Source organism: Sesamum indicum, linkage group LG8 (genome assembly GCF_026168435.1).
Source record: "Sesamum indicum cultivar Baizhima isolate 11 linkage group LG8, ASM2616843v1, whole genome shotgun sequence".
In the NCBI taxonomy this organism is placed as follows: Eukaryota; Viridiplantae; Streptophyta; class Magnoliopsida; order Lamiales; family Pedaliaceae; genus Sesamum; species Sesamum indicum.
The window spans coordinates 23,353,193-23,377,908 of NC_142664.1; the positions used below are offsets into that span (position 1 = coordinate 23,353,193).

Sequence of the window (24,716 nt, forward strand, 5' to 3'; positions counted from 1 at the left end):
TTTCATCATAAATGGATGCGGTCTGCTTTGCAACCTCTAGTTTGAATTTAAACAATGAAAATTGCATCTTGACCACGCAGGCACATATTGTTCAAAGCACACCCCCTTCTGGACATGTCGAAAGAAACCATACAAATTCACTGAAATTAGTAAAAACGAACACTGGTTGCACCAGATATCGAACAGAAGAAACAATAAAGAGCATGGGAGACAATAGTAGTGCATGAGCACGACATGTATATTAAGCGTGATAAATGAGGTGACGTTGATGATACAATGTACATGATTAATAGCAGCACCTGCACCTGCAAATCCATCACAGACCACGACTGACGACTGTTGCCTTTATGTGTTTTGCAGATCGGTAGGCTATTGAGGCACCCTGCAGCACATGGTATCAGCTGAAATTAAGAAAATATGAAGCAATTTCTCTGCTTTCACTATCATTATTATGTTTCTGTTTTCTTCTTGGAGGAAATAACCGTTGAAGAAATATAAGTGAAAGCTAATCTATCTTCATACTACAAAACCATAGCTGCTAAGTACTGAAAAGAACCTTGATCGGTCGCTTCATTATTCAGTGTACAGGCAAAGGGGCAAAGCCTATCCAGGTAGAAAGCAGTATGAGACAAGGAAAAGAGAGGGAAATGCAAAAATGTAGTTCACTCGAGGCATAAAATAGGTGAAGTTGTGGAAATAAATTTCTTTGTAGAAATTTTGCGCTGCAGCTAACTTAGTTTCCATCAGTTTACCATCAACCACAAGAAAATAAAGCTATTACATAAATTTAGTCCTACATACAGCATTGATGCCGCCAATTATTGACATTTTCATTGTTCATCTGGCCAACAGCAATAACAATAACAGTAAAATTTCCAGCAATACAATTATATCAGAGGTAATTTGGTTCCCACAATCCGCTTTTCCTTCAGAATCACACATCACCTGATATAAATACTACAACAATTTTTATGACAAGTACCCAGATAGAACAAACTGAGGGAACTAAGTTTACCTATTTGGCAAGAATTTCCTTGTGAGCTTTATATGAAAGAATTACATTCCATATTAATGCAATAAAGTTTGCTGCAAGGACCTGTCAATGATGGGAGGTGGGAAAAATATGTGTTAATTTGGCAAACAAAACTAACACAAGGAGAAATGCAGTCAACAAAATCCTGCATTTGACGCAGGATACATAGTAGTTTTCTAATAGTATGCTTTTGGTAACGCTGTTGCAAGCAAGACAATTTTCTCTTCTCTTAACAAAACCAAGAACTCAAGATTAATTGGCCATCAATGAACCAAACCTGAAATTGTTGTGGCACAAAACGGAAGTTGAGGAATTGGAAAGGTATCCACAGTTGCCAATTTGCAAGAACAGATGAGAACCACTCCTACAAAGTAAAAAAGGCAAAAGTCCAAATACAGAAAATCAAATCCTTTCTTCCAAGCATTCTTCAAAGGGTAACCACATTCAGGAGATCAAAAGAAAGAATGTTTAACAACACCTGTTGCAGCTTTGGGATCACGTGTGATGGCTTTCCCTCAAGTGTCACCAACGTAGACAGGAAAATCCCAATAAAAGTGGGAGCAAAAAGAAACTGCATGGGAAAGGTCCATAGTGAATAGGATATTGAGACAACAGAAATATTACATCAGGATTTGCTAATTTGACCAAGAAGCTGAAGAAAAGCATTACTTGATCAAGGAGAAGCCGCAAGAAAGCACCAGAAGCTCCAGGGGCTGTGACCATTTTACTCAGAGACAAATACCTAAAAGTTAACAAGAGAAATCAATTCAGGTCTGAAAGGTAATAAATGGACTATCATAATATTTGGTGTAAAAATGGACTACAATAGTACTTCGAGAATCTTCAATTTTATTTAAATATTCAGTTCATAATGCTTTATCTGCTCCACCAAAGAGAGCACGAAAGGGAAAGGAATAGTTAATGCAGAGAGCAATTGCAAGGTTCAAAATCTACTCACCTAGATACATGCAAAGCTTCATTTAATAAGAAGAACATAAACAATAGTTAAGCAGCATCTCATCATTGATCATACAAGCTCTTTCAGAGACACTCCCACCACTTATGGATCCTTTCAACCTTACAACTTGTTTTTGCGAGAATGCCAGTAAATCAATGTAGATTAATGCGAGATCTTTAGCATATAGCGATGTCAGAACGAAGAAGATGAAGACACACTAAACGAGGATTCCTCCCATAAATAGTTTCAGTAAAAGGGTCATTCTACCCCAAGAAATGATCAAGTCATAGAAAATGATAATCCAACTAGTAAAATATGACTGGATTAATCAATTATGTGATGACTTTTGGTCCAGCAAACCCTTTCAACAAATGCAGATTAACTGTCATTTAATCCTCCATACAGCCTGAATCTAATTGTTGCTCCAGTTAAGGACAGAATTCAAAACAGCTGCAACTCAGAAGCAATAAGGCTGTAGAGTAGTCAATAAATGTACGCATCTCACTCTGAATTGTATATGCTTCTAAGCAAGAAATATGAGATTAATATTTAATCTCACAAGATAAACAGATGCATTGGCATTACAAAATAAAATGAATAGATGAACCATGCATAAGCAATACTCTACAGAGGACATTTGTTTGGGCATGATAGACTGAAAATATTTCAAGCCATTACCAGAAATGCAATGTTGGACCAACCAAGACCAGCCCCAACAGGGTGAAAATAAATGTCCTCTTCATGTCTAGAGATGGTACTTGATCGATCAAGAGCTGAAGTAAATCATAGAAAATATTAAATAATTCATAATAGAGGAATTCTTCAAGTTAATCTAAGCAAGATACAAAGAAGAACATAAGAAGATAGTTAATATTTGAAACTTCACGTAGCCAACTCTTCTAAGTGGTAAATTTATATGGGTATTTTCAGCCTGACTTCAAGTGTTCCATCATGAAACTCAGTAAGGTATCAAAACTAATGTGTCTAATAGTGGTGTGCAGGTTGTTGTTAAGGGGATGCAAGCATTATCTGGAGTATTTTGTGAAACTATATTATTAATTTTGTTTGATGTCAAATAGCAGGTATCTATAAGTAAGATAAACAACTAATGTTTTCAGGCTATATGAGGGGAAAAGAATAAGTAAATTTTTATGTTTATGCTTTTTCCAAAATATTTAAGATTAAGCAGTTTCCACAGGAGGGCACCAGACGAGAAGCCATTCTTGAACCATAATTACCTCAAAATAATACACAACATCATAAGATACCTACATTATATTGCCCAAAACATTTATTATCAATCATAAACTTGGTTTGGAGTACTTCTACACAAGTTGACTGCTGATGTAGACAGCTGCGTGCCACTTCTAATCCCTATAGAACCCATTCTAGATATCTCCCTCATAAAAGAAACAACTCCAGTAGTAACTCGTGACCCCCATTAATAACCAAAACTAGCAGCCACGATATCACAAAATCAAAATGCTTTTTCATGCCTTCTACAAATCAAGCACTCTGAGGGAAAAGACTCTCACTTCATCTCCCTGTCGCCAAAATATTATCAGCTTTCCCTTTACCCCAATTAAGAACTTACAGTCAGTATAATTGATCTCCTCAGATTTAGTGAAAACATCTAAATTTAGCCTTCTATCACCTTTTCACGTGATCACATGTGATACTACCTTATTTGAACCATTAAAGTGTATCATCTTCGGAAGCTAGGATGCCTAACCACAATAGAAGTAAAGACGGTAAAATTCAAAATTTCTGTGAGTTATCGAGCAACAACACCACAAAATGGTATCTCGACCCATTTCATACGAGGAAAAAATAAATTGTTTCAATTGAAACTCCTCAAATTATTGCCAATCATTATGTGATCTGAATCGATGAAAATAGGTAGCTTACCTGACAAATTAGATCACCAACCAAAGTCAAAAACGCTGATGTAACAGCTTTTGTCGTAACAGGGTACCGGGCAAGAAGAGACATATACCTGCATAGAAATGAGAATTAAGATGAATGGAGGAGAATTGATCCTTAATTAGCATGAAGTTAATGACAGGGGCACAGCTTATGTGCCAAGAAACTCACAGCTGACACATGTTTACTGTGTTACAATCAGAAGACGGACATAATTTACACGATAAGTCTCTCCACAGTCACAATCTACTGCAAGCATTGTGAATGATTTTGCCCCCTAGTTTTTTCCTCTTCTTGGCCAAACACAGCATAATCCAATGCGATTGTAACAATGAACTACCTCAAATTGCATTGATAGAGATTAAAAATGACTTTCCGGAACATCATTACGTGAAACAAAATGATCCAAATAGAAATGCATTTCCAAGTTTACTCTAACCACGCACTCAATCAAATAGTTGGAAGTGTCGTAGACTCCCAACTACTAACCATATTACAGAAGTAGAGGAAAAATAGATAACTATGTTAAAGACAAAATTCTTTACCATGAAAGCAACGACCAGTTACTCCCACCAGCCCCCCCAGCACTGTTGCCACCTCCACCTCCAGAACCTCCAAATCCACCACCAGCTTTGCCACCCCCGCCGCCACTCGAAACCCGCAAAGAGCGAAGACCCGAATGCTCAAACCCGAATTCCGGACGCCCAAATATTTTAAACCCATTTGCAGAAGGGGATGAAATTCTACCACCGCAGTTTCCAAAGCTCCTGTTCAGGTGAATCGGATTCCAGACCGGAATCCTGCTGTTGATACTGATATGAGTAGTTGTGGTAGTGGACGTGCGAGAGAGAGCTGACCATCGAAAGAGAAGATGGGATTTCCGAGTGAGCGGGTTCGTAGCCAACATTCTTCTGCTTTTCTTCTTCAAATGCCTACGCTTAATTCCGAGAATGTGGGTTCTGAGGTTTTAGAGAGGGTACCAAATGTTTTTGAAGAAGAGAATCTTTTAAATGGGCGATCCGTTTACACTTAATTGGCCGACCCGGTTTCCCACGCAGGTGTTTATTAATCATAATATCTAATTGGCAAAATTACATTTTTTGTTACACAGTTTAGAGGTGTGCACTTTTGATCGATCGTTACAGAGTTGACAACTCAAGTATTAATTTTTAAAAAATTTAGCACTTTTGATCATTTTTCGAAATAACCGTTAATAAATAAACGAAATGATCATATTTTTTTCACGTGATTGTTAATCAAAATAGCTGGAGAACAAAGGTCATAATTACTCCAACCCTTAGTCATTTACAAGAAAAAAAATGTAACCTATCTCTCTCAAATTCTCCCCCAAATTAAAACCCTAAGTTAACTAAGCAAAATGACACTCAAAAAATCTGAGTTGCTGGCACTATATTGGAGATATATATGAAGGAGTTTCTCGAAGCATTGGAGTGAATATGAATTTGAGGAATCCCCAGCTTGTGGACTTCCCCAATCCTGATATGATAAATACAGTAAGATTTCTGATTATTTGTGCTTAATATACTATTTTTGTGGTTTAAATTGTTAAATATGTTCAGTGGGTAGGTTTTGTTTTAAAAATGAATTTGTGATTGCAACGTTTTTTAGGACTTTTAATTCACGTGTCCCTTTTTGTCCGTCTCAAATATATTAATGTGTGTTGTTACCATAAAAAACTTGGCCAAAGGTGTTGCTGCAAGAAAAAAAAAAAAAAAAACACTCAATCCATTAATCAACCCCGTAATCACTTTTTTTAGAAAATAAATGGAATATCAAATTGAAAATTCAATTTGAACTGATTTTTGATCAATTTATCGAATTTTGAATACCCATAATATTTACTCAAATTGTTTTCATTAAATAACTCAATCCACCTAATAGGTGAGTTGAATTATTTCAGATAAAATGTAATTTGTATTTAATTTGAGGATAAAAATCCACCCTTTATAAGGTAAACTAAAGACCTTGCTTGTTTTGAACAACTTTTTTTTTTTTTTTTTTTTGTTTAACTTATGTAACCCAATCATGAAAAATAAATGGGGCTTTAATTCAAATATATTCAACCTTAAAAAAACAATTTATGCTATTCTATTGCAAAGAGTTTAATTACTAGTGGGTGACTTATTATATAAATATATATATAAGTTGTAAAATGTGTATGTATATTTATCCACCTAGTAACTAATATATTATTTAAGTTAGGACTAATTGCAGACCACTCTCTTAAAGTTTAATGTAATTATATAATTTTTTTTATGGTTTGAAAAATTACTTTTGATGCGTTTGAGGTTTGTTTTCATTTAACAACTAGGTTCATTTGTTAGTCAAAATTTATTGAATTTGTTGATATTAATAAAAAAAATGGATGAAAATAGATATTTACCATTAATTAAGTTATTACCGAATTATTGCAAGTCAAACAAAATTTTTCTAACTATATTTCAAAAGTACTAGATATAATTTTTTAAATTACAGAAATTTCTATGTAATTAAATAAAATCTCGAAATATGAGAGTGTAATTATCACTTTTTTATTTTACCACCAAAATAACTTATAGAACGAGAAAGAACACTTTTAGCCTTGAGGGGCAAAAGTGTAATCCCAGACACAGGATAAATATATCCTATTTAAATTGCAAAGGAGAAGGGTCTTGGTAGGGTTTATTGTTCTGGACGTAGGCGGATTTGGGCGTTTTCAGTTGCGTGTTTATAAGCATCGCTACTGGTGGTGGAAGAGAGATTCTGTTGATAATTGAATTGGGAGTGTTTGTCTAGGAGGAGAAGAAAATGGCGTCCCGGCCAGAGCTGCAAGCGCCGCCGGAGATATTCTACAACGATGATGAAGCTCGTAAATACACCTCCTCTTCTCGCATTATCGATATTCAGGTAGACACTTTTTGCTTTTTAAGTATAGTGTCTCTATTTCTCTCTTCAAATTGTATTTACATCTCTTGATTGTTTTGCTGCTTTGTATATCTGTTGGTAGGCGAAACTTTCTGAGAGAGCGCTGGAGCTTCTCGCTTTGCCGGATGATGGCGTGCCCAGATTACTGCTTGATATTGGTAATTCACTCTAACTTTTGGGAGTTCATCTCGATTTTATCGTTTAGAATGTTTACTACGCTGGAATTCGGCTAAACTGATTGAGAAGAGTGCTGCTGTTGGGTGAAAGCTGATGGGAAGTATTTATTTGAGTTATTTGGATCTGGTTTTTGAAAAAAATAGATGGATTTAATGGTGATTTGAAGAGTCTCATTTGCTCTAAACATATTTAGTTGCCTTTTAGTTAGTCTCCATCAGTTGGGTCTGTTTTCGTTTCTCTCTGGGGATTTGTTTATTTATTTGTGTTTATGTATTTGTTGAGGTGGTGCTGGACAGAGTATTATTGCATAGAAGAGTTTGCAAGACCGTGTTTGTCCACTTTTATCACTCTAACTCGTATGAGCTGAGAATGGCGAATCAGCTGAGATTTGGTGTTCGTAGTTTAAAATTAGAACTGGTGATGATTAATTAGAATTCTATGCAAATACTGTTAAGCTAGCAAACTATTTTGCATCTGGTTGGAAAGTACCTAGCATGTCAATCAGATTGATGGTTTGGTGGTTAGATCATTTAACCAATTCCCGCTTCGCATCTGCAAGTCTTGTGGGTCATTTCTGAATATTCAGAAAAGTAGTTATGTGGGAGATACATACAACACAACCCAACAAAGCCTTATCCAATGTATAACCTGTAAGAGACAGAGGATTTATTTGACAGGGTTACATTCTATCCCATTTATCCATCTGATTTCTCGCTGAAGGTATATGATACTCTGAAATGTTTTGCAATTTTCAGTGATACTTCTTATAAACACAATTAAACACACAAAAAACTGATAAAGGAGGAAAAAGAAAAAGAGAAAAAGTTATGAGTTGGTTGATGCTGCATTTTCCAGATGTATGCACTTCAGCACCGTATGATTTTTCCTGTTCTGTTCAAACCTTCACGTTTTCAACATGTGTTATTCAGGTTGTGGATCAGGACTTAGTGGGGAGACATTGACTGATAATGGGCACCAATGGATTGGTTTAGATATATCCCAGTCAATGCTAGGTATGCAGCAGTTTAACGTTTATATTTAAATCCTTCAAATATCTAATTGATATTCTCTTGTTGCTCTATGTTTGTAAAATAATAAATTTTATGCAAGCAGATATTGCATTGGAGCGTGAAGCTGAGGGCGACCTTATACTTGGTGACATGGGTCAGGTAAGTCGGGAGCAATTTCATCTTATACCTTCTATTGAATGTTTATAGTTAGGATGAGAATTCCGAAAAGATCAACCAAAGTTCCATGAAAAAGTTGGAAATTAAGCACAACCAGCATTTGGGGAGCCAGAATTATGTGGCTGAGTGTTATGTTCTATCAAAGTTTGAGCAAATAGCTTATTGTATTCCAGTAATGAAGAAAATTACTCTCCCTCTCTCTATCTCTCTCTCTTCCTCGTGTGGATGATATTGATCGTATCATGCTAAGATTAATTTCTCTATAAATGAAAATACCACAACACTGAGAGTGCTATGGCTGTTAAAACTTGCTATAACGTATTACCCAATTCGCCTGATAATATTTGGAGTTTATTATCCTGTTCATGACATGTCATTTTTTCAAATGGAGATCAGAAGATAATACCATTTATATGATGAACTACTGTAGGGCTTAGGGCTTCGCCCTGGAGTTATTGACGGTGCAATCAGTATCTCAGCTGTTCAGGTTCATCTTTAACTCCTCAGATGTTCCCGATCTTTAATATAGTATCATATTTTGAATATAGTTACCCTTCGTAACCGAGGGGATGATTGAACAAACTCCTGTTCGATTTGATCCAACTTGTTAGCTTAGTTTCTTAGTGTTCTGCACCTATATCAAGAACTTTATCATATGCAAGTCTTTGTATTCGGTAACCTTAACATTACAATGGTCTGAGATCTATATAGATTATGAGAGAATGGTCGTTAAGTATACAAGCTGATCAGTGTGCCCTGGAAGCCAATAAAATTGATTTTTGATTGAATATCATGTAGCTTTGTCAAGGCAAAGTAGGGAAATAAATCTGAACATTGTCGCTCAGTTTATGTAATTTATTTAGCCATATTTCTAAGCAATTTGTTGATCGTTTATAATCTGCGCGTTGCAGTAGATAAAGCTGATTTTCTGCTTTTGGAACTTCTTAGATTCAGTTTGTTAATTTCATTTTACTGTTTCATTCTGGCAAACTAGTGGTTGTGTAATGCTGACAAATCTTCTCATGAGCCACGTATTAGATTGAAGTAAGTAAATCGGTACTTCCTAATCCTTCTATGTTCATGCTTTTTCCTCTTTTCCCATCTTTCAGCAGTTGTAACGTATTCTGATTTCAGTATTATTATCATTTTAGGGCATTCTTTGGGTCACTATACAGATGTTTGGCACGGGGAGCAAGGGCAGTTTTACAAGTTTATCCTGAAAATTTGGCTCAACGAGAGCTGATCCTAGGATTTGCTATGCGCGCTGGTTTTTCTGGTGGTGTAGTTGTTGATTATCCACATAGGTAGGTGAAAGGATGTGCAGAGTTCCCTGTTCATTATCAGCATTAATTCAATGAAAATCTGGGAAAGACAGTGATGCACTGTGCATAAAAGAGAATGCTGAAATAAAAGAGGAAGGTAGGGGAGAAAACCTCAAGGCTGTGCTCAGCTGAAATATGAATTCAAACTAAAGGCGATTGATGAATGACCTCAAGTTTCAAGTTTACATCATCTTGCGCCTCAGATTTTTCAGATTTGTTTTAACACTGTATGCACGAGAGAGTGCGACCGCGACATGATATGCCACTTAAAAACTTTTGATGGAAATTTATCCTTGCTTATCAAATTGTACACATTATTCTTGCAATTCACTTATTGGCTCTCATTCTTGTAAATTCTATTGCAAGTTTGAAATTAATTTCCTTTCTTCCACCCGGAACACTTCCCACCTCCTCCTGCGTGGCCGAATGGCTGGCTCAAACTTTCTCACACTAACTAGAGGTGTTCTTTCTTGTTAACAGTACGAAGAAGAGGAAAGAGTACCTTGTGCTCACATGTGGTCCACCATCTCTTAGCAGTGCAACACCAAAGGGAAAAGGAGAAGATGGAGAAAGTGGTTCTGACGAAGATAGCAGTGATGATGAAGAGAATCAGTCGGTGAGTACCACATCTTGCTTGATTCATGGCTTAGTCCAAAAATTAGAAAAGAAGACTGCTACTGCTTGTTAGCTCATCCAATCCAAGTGTTAATATTCACTTTGTCAAGTCCCTTTTGGCATTGCAGGTTTCTGTATCAGACAGGCACAGACCTAGGAAAAAGCAAAAACTAAACAAGAAGGTAAAGGGGAGAGAATGGGTTCTCCGAAAGAAGGAACAAATGCGCAGAAAGGGAAATGCAGTTCCTCTAGATACTAAATACACTGCACGTAAAAGAAAAGCTCGGTTTTGATAACCTATCTGGTCTGCAAAGACTTCAGTCTCTATGCACACCCAGATATACAAAATCTAGGAATGGTGACTGGTAAAGCACAAAATCCTTGGATCCTAGAGGCAAATTAGTTGCTGTTATGGATATCAAATTTTGCCCTTGTCCTTTTCTGGTTTATTATCGTTATTATTATTATTATTTTTTGGTCGAGAAAGATGTTCCTACTAAGAGGTTCAAGTTTGCATGTGGATTCGTTGCTCTTTGTCTTCCCAGCACCGTTCCAGTTTTCATTTTCTGTCATGGTGATTCTGTACTTATGTATCAATACTGTATGAAAGGATATAAGTTGGTGGAATGGCCGTAGGTAATAGTACTTGGTTTTGTGTTTGTTATATTGCCCCAATGTCTCATGGGTGAGGAGAATGCCAAATATCTTGGCTGCTTTTATGAATGTGCTGTTCTAAATAGAACTCAAATCTACAGCAAGATGAAAATGAAATGATGTGATTTAATTGGAGCGACTAAAAAGTGGAAAGGTGGATTGTGGAAACTGGAATCCAATTGAATTTGCAATATTCAAGACATGGATATAATCGACATACATAGTCCGATCTGTCGGTATATATTTGTTTAACTAGGTTGGTTCATGCTTGTCTAAATTTTTTAATTAAAGCCCAAAATTTAAAAATATAAGTTTATAAAAAAGTAACATTTCAATAATATCATTTTATCATATTTATAAAATTATGATAGTATTACTTTACATGAATATATTTTTAATATTTTAAATTGGATCAACTAAGTTTTGAATTTTGAGCAAGTAAGGTTTTGGGTTTTGACAACCCGCCTCAAACTAAACCCATAGTATTCATACTTATAATTTGGTTCTTACAACCAATATCAAAACGCATTTTGTTTAGACTATAATTACATGGTTTTATTAAAAATTCAATACATTAGTATAATCAAGATTAATAAAATAAATTGTAATAAAATCACATGAAATGAAATAAATATTTATATATAAACGGAGCTAGAAAACTTCAAATTTATTTATAAAATCTCAATGCGTTAAGTTCTGGGAATGCAAAGTAAATGTGAAATATGATGACAAAATTTCAAGTACTGTTTAATTAATAATTAAATACTAAGCAATGGACAAGATAATTGTCCTTCTTATAATTATGATGATAAAATGGAAAATAGAATGAAAAATTGGGAGACCCTAAAATAAGGTAGGAGGTTATTTTGGGACAAACAAGTCGGTCCACTCTCTCTCCGCTTCAAATGCAAGTGAGATACACACACTCTTCAGAGCCAGAGCAGTAGGGTTTAATGACTGAAATCCTGATATCCAAGATGGAACACTTCTAATTAGTTCCCTCAATTTTCGTTATATCACCTACTCACTCTCAATTCAAATCCCCCACCACGCCCATTTCAAAACCTTGTTTTGATCTGATCCGATCCGATCTATCAATTCAATGGTGAGCACGAAGATGGACAAATCGCCGGCGGATCTGCTGGCTTCACCTGGCCTTGCCTCGCTGCTCAAATCCCTTAAGTTGAAGACCAAGCAGCAGGAGCTCTTGATCCGTGTCTCCATCCTCTGTTTGGTTTACGTTTTGGCCTTCATTACCCGTCTCTTCAGTGTCTTGCGTTACGAGAGCATGATCCACGAGTTTGACCCCTACTTCAATTACCGAGTTACTCAGTATTTGACTCAGAAGGGGTTTTACGAATTTTGGAACTGGTTTGACTCCGAGAGCTGGTATCCACTCGGTAGGATTATTGGTGGGACTCTCTATCCTGGCCTCATGGTCACCGCTGCCCTCATCTATTGGATTCTTCGTTTCCTCAGGTACGTTTCTTTGTTTTTCATAATATGCATGCGCATGCCTAAGTGTTTTTGTAGGAACCATTGAAAAAAATGTAACTATGTGATTGAAAAGATAGGAGTATTGCATTTTCAGGATTTTCTATTTCCTTAAGAACAAAAATTTATTGCAAGTATCAAGCTTTTGCGCCTAAGTCATTCGTACACATGATAGGTTATAAATTTATGCTTCATAAACGTATTTGAGAAGATTGATTGTGGTTGACTCTTGGTAATGAAGTACAGGTTTTAATTTTTTTCTATATGGATTTCTTGTGGATGTAAAGATAATGGGCTAATCTCTAAAAGGATGGGTTTCAATTTCCCACCTTTCGTATAAATATCATGATGATGGCAATGAGTGTAATATCTTACCAAAAGAAAAAAGGATTACAGAAATAGGAAATTAAAATGAGAATAAGTTTACTATGTTCCTAGCTTGTTATTTTTAGTGGGAGTTCATAATCATGTTCCTTTTCATGGGAGGATGTATATCATGTTATCTCGTGGAGGCTTTATTACAAATTAAATATGGTTCCGGCCTCTCTATGTTGAGATCCCAAGGACTTCCTCACCATTTCCGTTGTAGGCTCTGATTCTGCAGTGTCTTTTCCACCTGCAATTCAATTGGTGCATTCTCTGTAGATTTAGTTACTATCTCATGGATGCTCTATTACAAAAAATTAAGATGGTAACATCATGTTTGAGATCTCAAGGACTTCTTTCATTTCCAGGTTTGCCGTACACATTCGTGAAGTTTGTGTGCTCACTGCACCATTTTTTGCTTCCAACACCACTCTTGTTGCGTACTTCTTTGGGAAAGAGTTATGGGACTCTGGTGCCGGACTTGTGGCGGCTGCATTAATTGCTATTTGCCCTGGTTATATCTCAAGGTCGGTGGCGGGCTCATATGATAACGAGGGTGTTGCTATTTTCGCTTTGCTGCTTACTTTCTATTTATTTGTTAAGGCTGTCAATACGGGCTCACTTGCTTGGGCTCTGGCCTCAGCTTTTGGATACTTTTATATGGTTTCAGCATGGGGTGGTTATGTCTTCATTATTAATCTGATCCCTCTGTACGTGCTGGTTCTGTTGATTACTGGAAGATATTCGATGAGGTTATATGTAGCTTATAACTCCATGTATGTGCTGGGAATGTTACTTGCAATGCAGATTCGTTTTGTGGGCTTTCAGCATGTCCAGTCTGGAGAACACATGGCGGCAATGGGAGTGTTTTTCTTGATGCAGGTGTGTTTTCTGGTTCCTGAGAGCAAATATACTATTTGGACAATACTTGATGCCGTCAAAAGCTTTAAATAATTACTCAGAAGGGAGTTTGAGAGTTTGAGTGAATCTTTTTGCTTGGGCACATGAGTGTAGAAAGCTTGCTTTATATGGCATAAGATACAGCTAAGCTCTAGTTTGTAGAAATTGATGAAGATTAATTTGGTTTTAGATTAAGTCTCTCTCCTTTGCTGGATAGCAAAGAAAATGGCATCCTTCTATAAAGAAACCAAAAATTGTATTTTTTAATTGCTCCGTAGAATAACCGCCTTTGACACAGAATCTAATATATTTGCTAAGATGCCAGCAATTGAGTTTTTCTCATGGAATATCTGGGACTTGATTTCTTGAACATCTGACTATATCCATGGACCACTCTATTCTTTTACTAATCTATATATTGGTGAGATCTTTTTTGCTTACTTTTGATTTGGAGAGGTTGAAAACTTCAGATGGTGATATTTATGGGCACTGACCTCCAATTGCTGTATGTGTAAAGGACATCTCTAAGGAGGGGATGGTGGTGGTTCTTTGTTTGGATCTATATGAATCTGGCTCTCTGTTTATCTTCATTTCCTTTTCATATGTCTTCTGCAGAGAATCCATATATACCACTAACTTTCAACTTCCTGTACAGGTGTTTTACTTCTTAGACTGGGTGAAATACCTGCTAAATGATCCAAAGAAATTCCACACCTTCCTGAGGATCACAGTGACCAGTGCAGTAGGTTTGGGTGTGATAGCTCTGGGAGTTGGCACTGCCTCTGGATATATTTCTCCATGGACTGGTCGATTTTATTCTCTCCTGGATCCAACTTATGCCAAGGATCACATTCCAATAATTGCTTCGGTCTCTGAGCACCAGCCTACAGCATGGTCATCATTCATGTTTGATTTTCATATATTATTGCTTCTTTTCCCAGCTGGTCTATATTTCTGCTTCAAACGTTTATCAGACGCCACTATATTCATAGTGATGTATGGTCTCACTAGTATGTACTTCGCTGGAGTCATGGTGCGGCTAATACTCGTTGCGACACCTGCAGTATGCCTTATTAGTGCAATCGCAGTCTCAGCCACCATAAAGAATCTAACTCAGCTTGTGAGGGCAAAGGGCAAACCTAATCCTGTTGGCCCTGGTAAAGGAACAAGTGGCACCAAAGCTTCCTCTAAGGTTGGTATCTTATGCTTACTTTTACTGATCCACATGATTTATGCAAGTTATTTTGGTACTCTTCCTTGTGCATTTATTGTGCATAGTAGAATGTGTTTCTGATTGTTTTAACTGTCCACGCCGGAGGTCCCAAGTATTCAACTGAATTTTGATGTTTTTATGTTACAACTGCAATATGCTTTTAATTGGTGGATTCAACTGTCAATTTCTTGTACCTGGTGATAGAAAGTTCTCTTGTTTTTCTGTTGGTGCAATGTTCTTCTACAACTTTCAGCATTAGTTGCTTAGTGTCATTTCTGAATTCTGGCATGTGATCTTGAATACTGAAATGAAAATAGAACATTTTAGTCATCTCAGTTTATCTTTAAAAAATATGCATATGATGGGCATCCAACTGCGTTATCGACCTAAAAGCTTATGGAATAACTTACCAGACATTAATTTATTTGATCTTATGGGTGAATATGTATACCTAGGCATTTTAGATTTCTCTTGTCCTATGTTTTACCTTTTAGATCACTTCCTGAGACCGACGATGAAGTTATTTGCATCTTGGGCCTTTGTCCGTTCAATTTTTTTTTTATTGTGTCTTATCAAAACTTCTGGATAGTAGTTCCTTATGTTAGTTAAAAGTCTACACATTAATTAACATCTTGTTATTTCACAAACAGGGTTCCCCAGATCAGTCTATGCCTTTCCAAAGAAATGGTGCTATCGCATTGCTTCTTGGAGTGTTTTACTTGCTTACCAGATATGCTGTCCATTGTACTTGGGTTACATCAGAGGCATACTCATCTCCATCAATTGTCTTAGCTGCTAGGGGTGCCCATGGGAACAGGGTGATTTTTGATGACTACCGTGAAGCATATTTTTGGCTGCGACAGAACACTCCTCCAGATGCCAAGGTAATGTCTTGGTGGGATTATGGTTATCAGATCACCGCCATGGGGAACAGAACAGTTATTGTTGACAACAACACTTGGAATAACACACACATCGCTACCGTTGGACGTGCTATGTCATCCTATGAGGACGAAGCATATGAGATTATGAGATCACTGGATGTTGATTATGTATTGGTTGTTTTTGGAGGTGTTACTGGTTATTCTTCTGATGATATTAACAAGTAAGAACTTAGATATCTAACTAGTAATTCTTTGCTTCTAAGTGCTCCAATATGTTTTTTTTTGCTTAACTGGAAAAAGTCTTTGGTTCTAACACTGGTATACACATGTAGTTTTTGTTTTTACTGGACAAACTTTTAATCCAATTTATAGGTGTGACAGGAGAGGGATAGAATTTGCATTATATTTCATCGAATTTTCAGGTACTTGAAATCATGTTATTTGACAGAATATGTGGTTATACTGTGCAAGTTAATATTCATGAAAATCATACCTGGAATTGGAACCTCAATGGTGAGAAGCCCCTTTGCGATGTCATGCGGTGTATGTAAGATGCTAATGCCCAACTTGACTGAAAATGGAAAATACTGGTCACACGCTAATAAGATTGTTAATCTTACTTAACCACTAAGCTAAAATGTGTGAAATGAAGGCTATTGTTCTCATTAATCTTTTTATGTATTATTGCTCGACTGATTTTAACCGATGGAATATACAACTCTAAATAGTCTTTGGATATACATGTGTAAATGCAGTGCGTGCATAAGAACTATTTGTTCTGATTTCATTTCCTTGTATGAATATTTCCCCATTGATGGTTTATCGCCTTTCTCAAACTGATATGACCATTTTATGTCAGATTCTTGTGGATGGTAAGAATTGGAGGTGGAGTTTTTCCTGTAATTAAGGAACCAGATTACCTTGTTAATGGAGAGTATCGTGTTGACAAAGGCGCAGCTCCAAAAATGTTGAACTGTCTAATGTAAGTTGATTTTCAAGTCTACCTGTTGCTGAAGAATGATCTTAAATTAAATTTTCTTGTTGACGGGAGAAGTATTATAACCTGATTCTATCAATTTATTTTAGCAGTAACCATTATAAGTTCTGCCTTTGTTTTGCAAAGTTCTAAAGGTTGTTAGGATGTAAATACAATTAACCAATAGATGCAAATGCCCAGACTCAATATAGCTAAAAGGTTATACCGGATGGTAGTAGGTCCTTCCACCAATGTACTCCAACAAACAGAATATTTCAAAATTACACCTTTTCTCATGCTTTTTAGAATTTACATATTGCATTTCTTAAATTTCTATTAATTTGAGTAGTCCAGGGAGCATATCCTCTGGATATGTACGCACTGCATTCTGTACTGCTGGCTTCTATGCCTCCACATGTAGGGATGGATCCAGAAACAAAAGTTTGAGGGAACCGAAAAGTTATAAATTGAGTTCACAATATCGAGAGGCAATTAAAATTATTGGGGATGTTCGGGGGGGGGGGGGGATTGTGCTCTTCCTTCCTGCTGTACACTTATTGTGGTTGAAGCTAGTTGGTGTTGGTGCATGTACTGTTATTTGTTTATGCGCCCTGCTGCGTCTATATAAATGGTTTGCTGACACTTCAATTTATACTTTTGTGCTGTCAACATATTGCAAGAGATTAATACTTTACATGGTGATTACCTATGATGCATGGACATGATATGACACGGCGACACGGAAAATTTAAAAAAAATAGGGCAGGGCACGGCATGGCACTGCACTGGTACTGCTATGTACAATATTTTTTTATTATATATATTCTCAATTTCTCATAAAATTAAAATATTCCCATTTTTTCATAAGCATGTCTTAATCTAAATTCTTAACCAAATGTGGCTTAAAAAATTTACATAATCAGTTTATTTTAGAAAGTATGCAATGAGAATTTTCTAATAATCCAAATTAGTTAAATCATCATGACATCTCTCGAATTTTTAGTAATTTCATTCCAAAACTTTTAGTTTGAGGGGAGTGATTTAATTTTTTTCTTTTTTATTAAGCCTAGAACTCTCTTTTTAAAGACAACCCAAAACATTTTGAAATTATAAAAAAAGAAAACTAAACGTGTTGGACACCGTGTCCCTTTTTCTTTTCTAATTTATTTTTTCAGATACACGGATGCCGTGTCCGAAGTGTCCGTGTCCGACATGTGTCCCGGGTAATTTTTTGGAGTGTCCGTGCATTACAGGTGATTACCCATAAAAGTTTGTATATACAGAGTTTGAGCAAAGGTTGCTAAGGAATGTTTAATCCATTCTCAAGAGACAACTAGTATGCTTGGGAAGAAAAGCTGCATCCATGCACATAGAATGAACCTATGTTGTTCACAATATCCATGTTTTAGCACTTAAGGGGAGATTGGTATGCATGAATGGAATTTGGTGGGATAAAGGTAGGAGAGGAATGTTTTTAGTATATTGTTCCTATGTTTGGTATAATGAAGGAATAGGAAAAGGAATTGAATAAAAAATTTTCAAATCACTTGTTTATATGTTTGGTGAATAGTAATGAAAATTTTAGGTGAAAAAGAAATATACACAAGTTTTGTTAAATAAGAAATATTATTTTGAAATATTAAATTAATTATAAATTTACAGTATATATTTTAAAGTTTTCATTTATTAGATATTCAATAAATACTTATTATTTACAACATATACCATGCATATAAAAAATATAGAATAAATATTGACAAATTACATATATTGTTATATAATGGTTTATACTTATAGTAAACATTTGGTAAAATACTTGTTAGTATGAACCTGCCTTCATATTATTTTTAATAATATTTAAGAATTTAAATTATTCATGTTATATACTTATAACACATATTTAAATATTTTATTATTTGTATTTGTTATATACAATGCCATTATTGTATGACTTGACTTATATATTCTGAAGCTTACTTTGGTGCTAAGGAATACAGCATGTATGTACTATCCTAATTTTGTTGTACTTGTGGTTATGAAGTGCTTGCTTGCATGAAAAGTTTTGATGGAGTGACTAGATTGACTCTTCTTAGTGTTAAGATTTCTAACTTCAGATGATATCGGTTCTGTTGATTTTTTGTTGATATATCGTGTGGTTTTGGATTAAATCAATCTCTAGTTGAATTTGAAATTGTTAGTACATGCAAGATGAAATTACTCCGCATCTCCCACTTTCATAATGATATTGTCCCTCTAATATTTTCACCTCTTGATTAGGTACAAGCTATCTTATTATCGATTTGGTGAGCTGACTACAGAATATGGAAAGCCTCCCGGGTGAGTTGACTGTTTACCAACCCAATCCCCTCCCCCCCCCCCCCCCAGGTGTTAGACTCTGTGCTAATTGGGTCAGAGAAATGCCAATTAGAGATTTTCCTTGTTTGTTGAACTAGGATGATATTTTTGCTTTTTGCTTGTATCTGCATTTTAGGTGAGCTAATGAATCTAGTAAAGTTAAATGGCTATTTGCTTTCACGAGAAAACATGATAACACTTCTATTTTCTCCCAGTTATAATTATTTATTGTGTCCAAGTATTTAGGCATGAATCGGGTAGAAACCTGCAATATGATAGGCTTATAATCTAAATACTTTTATGTAATGTTCTCTTTTAGAGGAAAGCTGTGCATAGTATCCGAAGATGGCAATCTTTGGCTTCTGATGAAAAGTGCAATCTGCATTAGATGATGGGAAAACTGATAAAGAAAAGGATAATGCAAGTTTCATCTACTACTTGGAGTTAATTCTATGGAAACACTTTTCTGTTATGCACAGTGGGAAAAAACTCTTATCCTTATGAGCATCTGGTGACACCTAGTTGTGCAAGTCCATTTATATAGACAGAAAACAAATTGTCTGGAAGGATATTGGGAGATATGTGGCTTACCTGAAGCCTTCACTCTAAAGAGTATCTGAAATTATCTCGAAATTCTTATTTCCATTTCCTGGTGATATCAATTTTTTCTTTCTTTTTGTTACAATTTTCTCGGTGATATCTGGTGCTGTACAATTCTATACATGTTGGCAGCATAGTTGAGTTTCTTATGTCATGGAAGATAGTTAATACAACCAATATAATTCTTTAAAAAGTGCACCACAACATATTGTTTTCCTGTGTTTGTTAGATGAGAATATGGGATAGATTGAGAAATCAACATAATGTTTGGTAGATCACCACCATATCAGGTATGCAGCGCCAAGTAAATGTGAACATGTAAATACAAGTTGGGAATATTGTGGTGTGAATGTTTATTGTTTCGTCATATTTTTACATCCCAATTGATAATGTTTAAATATCTGTAATTGGCAGTATAATACGCTTTTGACTTCACTAGATGTATTACTGTTGTATTTATTTTGATTTTAACAGATACGACAGAGCACGGGGAGTTGAAATTGGAAATAAAGATATAAAGCTAGAACACTTGGAAGAGGCCTTCACAACGTCGAACTGGATAATCAGAATATACAAGGTCAAACCCCCAAATAATAGGTGGTGATCAACTCACACTCTAGCTCTTGCGGGACTACACATGTTACAGTAGTGCTGAGTTTATGGCTTAGGTTAAATAGACCGTTGTAGGGTTCCATTTTGGAACTGTTGAGGTTCCAAATTTTCTGGGTTTTATATTTCTTTAAGGTTTTATTTTGCCCTTTCACCTCATTACTGTAACTGGAAGGTACTTACTAACTAGTCGCCAAAGCAACAATCCTTGGATGTCAAAGTGCAACATCAATGCTATTTGTAGGCTTGTTGAGTGCGCATGGAATATGAAGCAGTTGACATGAGTTCCTATTGCTCTTTGTTTCATATTTTCCCCCCAGATATGGGATTATGTGCTGCTTGCTCTACTGGGAATCTAATACACCATTGGGATTATCTATATATTTTCCGGAGCAGTATTATTTGTGTTCACATTACTTTCTATTAAAAAAGTGGACATCTGAAGAAAACAAAGCAGCGCTGGATATAATAGTACAAATTTTCAAACATCAAATAAGCCAAACTAGCTGAAAGATACAATTAGTTGGTTATTTGAAAGCAGATAACTTCCTCGCTTCTTTGCTCAGTGAAGCAAAGAAAATTCTCGCTTGACTACCTATTAAAAGAGGCAAAACAATAAGTTTGCAGCCATTTCAGTTATAGAAAAGAAATCTCATGCATATAATCACATGCTCTGGGAAAACTTTATTTTCAACATATTTTGATTCTTCAAATTTGTGGCTTTTTTGATTTTATTCAAGCGTATGCCCAACAGCAACAAGTTATTTTTTCATGCAGAACATAACATAAGACAAGAGGTTGAGTTTTCCTTTACAAAGGAGAAGTAGTGAAGAAGGCTAAGGATCACAATTGCATCACATCCATCATACAATCAGAATGCTGTTTCCATATGAAAAATGTTATGGACAAAACCTACATGAGTACATTGTTTCTTTCAGGGCGTGAGCTCTAGTAACATCCAGAGTGTGTCAAATGATATGTGTACTCAAATCACAAACCACTCGAGAAAAGAGATCCAGAAAAACTGAGCCACGATTTCTATAGGGTGTTTAAAGTGAGAATAGCAAACTATACCTACTTTTATTTATGAACCACCAGTAAAAGTGCTCTATTGCTACATTGAATGTATACAAATATTCCTTTTATCAACTTGTTACACATCGATGAACACTTCTCCACTGCATCCCTGCAAATAGGAAGAAGGAACTCAATCAACTAAAAACATTAGACATGCCAATCAGAAACACGATTGAACTTGTTTCCCCAGTCATACTAAAGTTTTATCATACCAGATTAGATCAGTGAAACATCTGAAAATTGAACTAAGACATACAGTGATTTAAGGTAGTTCCACCTAAGACAAATCAGAAGACTAAAAATTGAATATTGTCCAGTCAAAGCAAGTGGATTTTCCAGTATGTTCCTCACTAATGCAATTATCCTTGTTAAGTATGGATGTCAGAATTATGTACTAAGAATTATAAATTGCAGGGAATCAAATTCGAAATGGAAAATGCAAGACAAAGTCTCAATCCTTGTTACCGGACGCATTGTATTCTACCTTGCAAATGAACCCACCCAGCCACCAGTGTATAAACTATAAAGTGCCAAAAGATGCTACAGGCAAAATGCAATATTTGAATAAAAACTATAAGCGATGTATAACTGTGGATAACCAGTTGACAAAGAGAAGCCGGGGCCATTTTCTTCTGAATCAGAAATCATTATCCTACTGCAGGCTGGCTATGTGCAGAAAAGCCCAATCAAGATGTGACAATGCAACTGGATCTTTGGTGTTCATTTATTGGCTGCTGTTCAATTGCTTTCTATACATACAGGAAGAGTTGTGCTGCTTAACAGCAAAAGAAAACATTTAGCTCCAAACTGTCAGTCTTACGGTGGCCTAAACTTAAAAGACCAGAATTCTGCTAGAGTACCAAACAGTACCCCAGATTACCACCAAGGCCCATATATTGCCATCTTATGGTTCAGGTAAAATCTGTTCCAAGCAGATTAAATACTGTTATTGAGGGACTTATCGATGAATATCATAAAAACCAAAGGTAACCCAGGTTTGCTATTGCACTGAACATAAAAGGTTTTAGTATGGAAGGGATTTCTTTTTCGAAGCGGAGTTCCATTATTTCACCATGAAATACATAACATGAGTGAGCAGCTTTCTCTAAAAGCATTAGCGTTGGCAGGGATAAAGGGATGAAGTTCCTGCTGCTTCATGTTTGTTTGGAACTTTACTTGAAGAATAAGGTTTCAGCTTCCATCATGCATGCAAACATCAAATGCATAGTTAGCCAAAAAGTTATTCATAGAAGGCCACCTCAGCAGCGTATACTTAATAGAATGATATGAACAGTGAATTAAAATGCAACTGTCTTGACTAATAAAAAATGTTAAGTATTGTGGAGTATATGCAGCAGGCTAGAGAACCAAAAAGATCACATTGAATGTTGAATTCATTGATTGGAATTTCAGCACGCATCCATCCTTGTTTAAAACACTAAAGAGCGCCTGCATAACTTCCAGGCCGGAAAGTAGGGATCACAAAACGATGGTGGATGAACTAGTCCAGATAAAGAAGCTGGTTTCTAACGAGTTCACTCGTGCTGAAAGGCTCAGGTGAATTCATAATAACATAGCAGTATAACTGTACCAGGCATCCATTAGTTCTGTCTTGTAAAGTAATTGATCACATCAAAATGCATTGATAAAATTTCTTCTCAAAGACCTGAGCTAGGAGACACCTAGGGAAAGTTTAACAGGGAAAACCCTCTTGCACAAGGCAGTTCAGTAAGTTGGATTAAACAAATTACGAATGAAAATGCAGATGGCAGCCATGGCAAAGATAAAAGATATACCTTGACCAACATGACAGCTCAATTGTGGCATTGTAAAAATAGCATTTCTCAGTAATACACATTTTCAGGATTTTGGTAAATGTGAAATCAATTTCACTTTAGAATATAGATGACAACCATTCTCATAACAGACTTTTCAAGCAACCCAAAAAATCAAATAATGTTGCCCATATGGAAAATAACTTCTCATACCCCTACTACATTCAAGCCCTGCAAATTTTACAGATAACTTAATAAAAGCAGTAAGTATTCTCAACAAAAATAAGTAAAGTAGACAGACAAGTACATCACCAACATACGTCAGTCGAGGTCTTCTTCTCTGGCCTGCCTTCCTCCTGCTCCTGAGCCAGTATTGGGTGCTCCAGTATTACTGTTGTTGGTGCTGTTATTCCCTCCATCATTGCCCTCAGCTCCTCCCCCACTGCTGCTAGTCTCTGCTGGTGAACCAAGCCCTCTAAAAAGCCACGGTAGAGATATTCTAAACCTCCTTTCCACCATCCTCGGCGTCGTACTATTGTTGTTATCATCTCTATTCTCCTGACTTCCGGCAGCAACCCCCAAGCCTATATTACTGATATTACTGGTCCTATTACTATTATCATTCATCTGTCCGGTTCTTCGGTTTTCATAATCTGGATCATCAGTAGGGAGCTCATATCTACAGACCGGGCAAGAATTATGCAACTCAAGCCAAGGCAATATACAGTCCTTGTGATAGATATGCTTGCAAGGCATCTGCTTTGCCTCCTCATTTAACTCAAAGCTATCTTTGCACACAGCACATTGGGATGAATCCGAAGGCAACATCTCTTCTGTAATCTTTATATTTGGCAATCCCTCCACCGCAGACTTAGAAGCGGGTGGCGTCCCATATCGATTCGGATCATTCTCCGCAAGTTGCTGAATCAATTGCTCTAAACCAGGCCCAATGAAATAATCCCCTAAATTCGTAGGAAGTCTAAAATCCATGCCGCCGCCCATCCCTCCACCGCCCGGAGCTTCGAAAACAAGCTGAATATTTGCCCCCCTCGCCTGAAGATTATTCATGTAGTTACTAAGAAAAGCAAAGGGATTAAATTCATTCGGGGATCGTGTGCCAAAAAGCGCAGATAGATCATCGAACCCATCAACTCCGCCCCCGGAGGAGATGGAGAAGGAGCCGCCGGCAGGGGCGGCAGAGGAAGAAGAGAAGACAACAGGAAAACCACCAAAGGCGGCGGAGGCAGGAAAGTCCTCGGCGAAGAAGGGATTAGGGAAGGTGTCAGTAGGGTTTGAGGGGGGCGCAGTTTCTGATTCTTCAAGAAAGCTGCCATCACAATTGGGGCAAACGAGCTCAGCGGTAGGGGAGGGTGGAGGCGTGATTGTGACGTGGCGCTCGCATTGATAGCAGAAATATTGGCGCGGGGCGGCGGCGCCTCCTCCGCCACCAGGAATTCCCGGCGAAGACATGGTTGTTGGTGAGAGAGACAGAGAGAATATTCAATTTTTGATATTTTTGGGAGAAGAAAATAAAACGAACTAAAGGAAGGGAAGTGTGAGAAAAACGTGTGGATGTGATGTGAAAATGATTCTCTTATGATTTCTCCAATTCCATACAATGCCACCTAAAGTCGCAACTCCAATCCAACCTTCGGAAATGGTTCAGCTGGTTG

General features: G+C 36.6%; 4 protein-coding genes across 7 annotated transcripts; 2 read left to right on the top strand and 2 right to left on the bottom strand.

The window, feature by feature from the left end:
- Positions 1–117: 117 nt before the first annotated feature.
- Positions 118–4,907, bottom strand: LOC105168525 (protein sym-1). Of its 2 annotated transcripts, XM_011088650.3 has the most exons (9): positions 4,460–4,907; positions 3,900–3,987; positions 2,670–2,764; positions 1,703–1,775; positions 1,512–1,604; positions 1,311–1,397; positions 1,016–1,096; positions 557–603; positions 118–382 (listed from the first exon to the last, which is right to left on the bottom strand). In XM_011088650.3, the coding sequence occupies exons 1-7, from the start codon at positions 4,819–4,821 to the stop codon at positions 1,016–1,018; spliced, it is 879 nt and encodes a 292-aa protein (XP_011086952.2). In that variant the 5' UTR covers positions 4,822–4,907; the 3' UTR covers positions 118–382; positions 557–603. The 2 variants fall into 2 exon arrangements, with proteins under 2 accessions (XP_011086952.2, XP_011086951.2); XM_011088649.3 differs by lacking the exon at positions 557–603.
- A 1,671-nt stretch (positions 4,908–6,578) lies between these two features.
- On the top strand, positions 6,579–10,804 carry RID2 (S-adenosyl-L-methionine-dependent methyltransferases superfamily protein). Its single transcript, XM_011088651.3, has 9 exons — positions 6,579–6,821; positions 6,922–6,997; positions 7,946–8,029; positions 8,130–8,185; positions 8,634–8,690; positions 9,198–9,247; positions 9,355–9,507; positions 10,006–10,141; positions 10,269–10,804. The coding sequence occupies exons 1-9, from the start codon at positions 6,723–6,725 to the stop codon at positions 10,431–10,433; spliced, it is 876 nt and encodes a 291-aa protein (XP_011086953.1). The 5' UTR covers positions 6,579–6,722; the 3' UTR covers positions 10,434–10,804.
- An 854-nt stretch (positions 10,805–11,658) lies between these two features.
- Positions 11,659–20,497, top strand: STT3B (staurosporin and temperature sensitive 3-like b). The gene is made up of 7 exons (XM_011088652.3): positions 11,659–12,273; positions 13,023–13,536; positions 14,210–14,746; positions 15,418–15,872; positions 16,511–16,633; positions 18,905–18,964; positions 20,057–20,497. The coding sequence occupies exons 1-7, from the start codon at positions 11,897–11,899 to the stop codon at positions 20,184–20,186; spliced, it is 2,196 nt and encodes a 731-aa protein (XP_011086954.1). The 5' UTR covers positions 11,659–11,896; the 3' UTR covers positions 20,187–20,497.
- Positions 20,498–21,032: 535 nt separating this feature from the next.
- On the bottom strand, positions 21,033–24,623 carry LOC105168528 (E3 ubiquitin-protein ligase RING1). Of its 3 annotated transcripts, none has more exons than XM_011088654.3 (2): positions 23,356–24,623; positions 21,033–21,377 (listed from the first exon to the last, which is right to left on the bottom strand). In XM_011088654.3, the coding sequence occupies exon 1, from the start codon at positions 24,511–24,513 to the stop codon at positions 23,365–23,367; it is 1,149 nt and encodes a 382-aa protein (XP_011086956.1). In that variant the 5' UTR covers positions 24,514–24,623; the 3' UTR covers positions 21,033–21,377; positions 23,356–23,364. The 3 variants fall into 3 exon arrangements, with proteins under 3 accessions (XP_011086956.1, XP_011086957.1, XP_011086955.1); XM_011088655.3 differs by having other exon boundaries at positions 23,351–24,623; XM_011088653.3 differs by having other exon boundaries at positions 23,364–24,620.
- Positions 24,624–24,716: the final 93 nt, after the last annotated feature.

What these genes read in the sequence shown, in the direction of transcription:
- STT3B (XM_011088652.3), top strand. Translation starts at nt 11,897, where the DNA reads ATGGTGAGCACGAAGATGGACAAATCGCCGGCGGATCTGCTGGCTTCA. An exon ending in TGGATTCTTCGTTTCCTCAG is followed by an intron (nt 12,274 to 13,022) that starts GTACGTTTCTTT and finishes TTTCATTTCCAG; the next exon opens with GTTTGCCGTACACATTCGTG. An exon ending in TCTTCTGATGATATTAACAA is followed by an intron (nt 15,873 to 16,510) that starts GTAAGAACTTAG and finishes ATTTTATGTCAG; the next exon opens with ATTCTTGTGGATGGTAAGAA.
- LOC105168525 (XM_011088649.3), bottom strand. Translation starts at nt 4,821, where the DNA reads ATGTTGGCTACGAACCCGCTCACTCGGAAATCCCATCTTCTCTTTCGA. An exon ending in TGCGGCTTCTCCTTGATCAA is followed by an intron (nt 1,605 to 1,702) that starts GTAATGCTTTTC and finishes TTTCCCATGCAG; the next exon opens with TTTCTTTTTGCTCCCACTTT. An exon ending in TTGTGCCACAACAATTTCAG is followed by an intron (nt 1,097 to 1,310) that starts GTTTGGTTCATT and finishes CATCATTGACAG; the next exon opens with GTCCTTGCAGCAAACTTTAT.
- RID2 (XM_011088651.3), top strand. Translation starts at nt 6,723, where the DNA reads ATGGCGTCCCGGCCAGAGCTGCAAGCGCCGCCGGAGATATTCTACAAC. An exon ending in TATATCCCAGTCAATGCTAG is followed by an intron (nt 8,030 to 8,129) that starts GTATGCAGCAGT and finishes TTATGCAAGCAG; the next exon opens with ATATTGCATTGGAGCGTGAA. An exon ending in TCAGTATCTCAGCTGTTCAG is followed by an intron (nt 8,691 to 9,197) that starts GTTCATCTTTAA and finishes CTGGCAAACTAG; the next exon opens with TGGTTGTGTAATGCTGACAA.
- LOC105168528 (XM_011088654.3), bottom strand. Translation starts at nt 24,513, where the DNA reads ATGTCTTCGCCGGGAATTCCTGGTGGCGGAGGAGGCGCCGCCGCCCCG.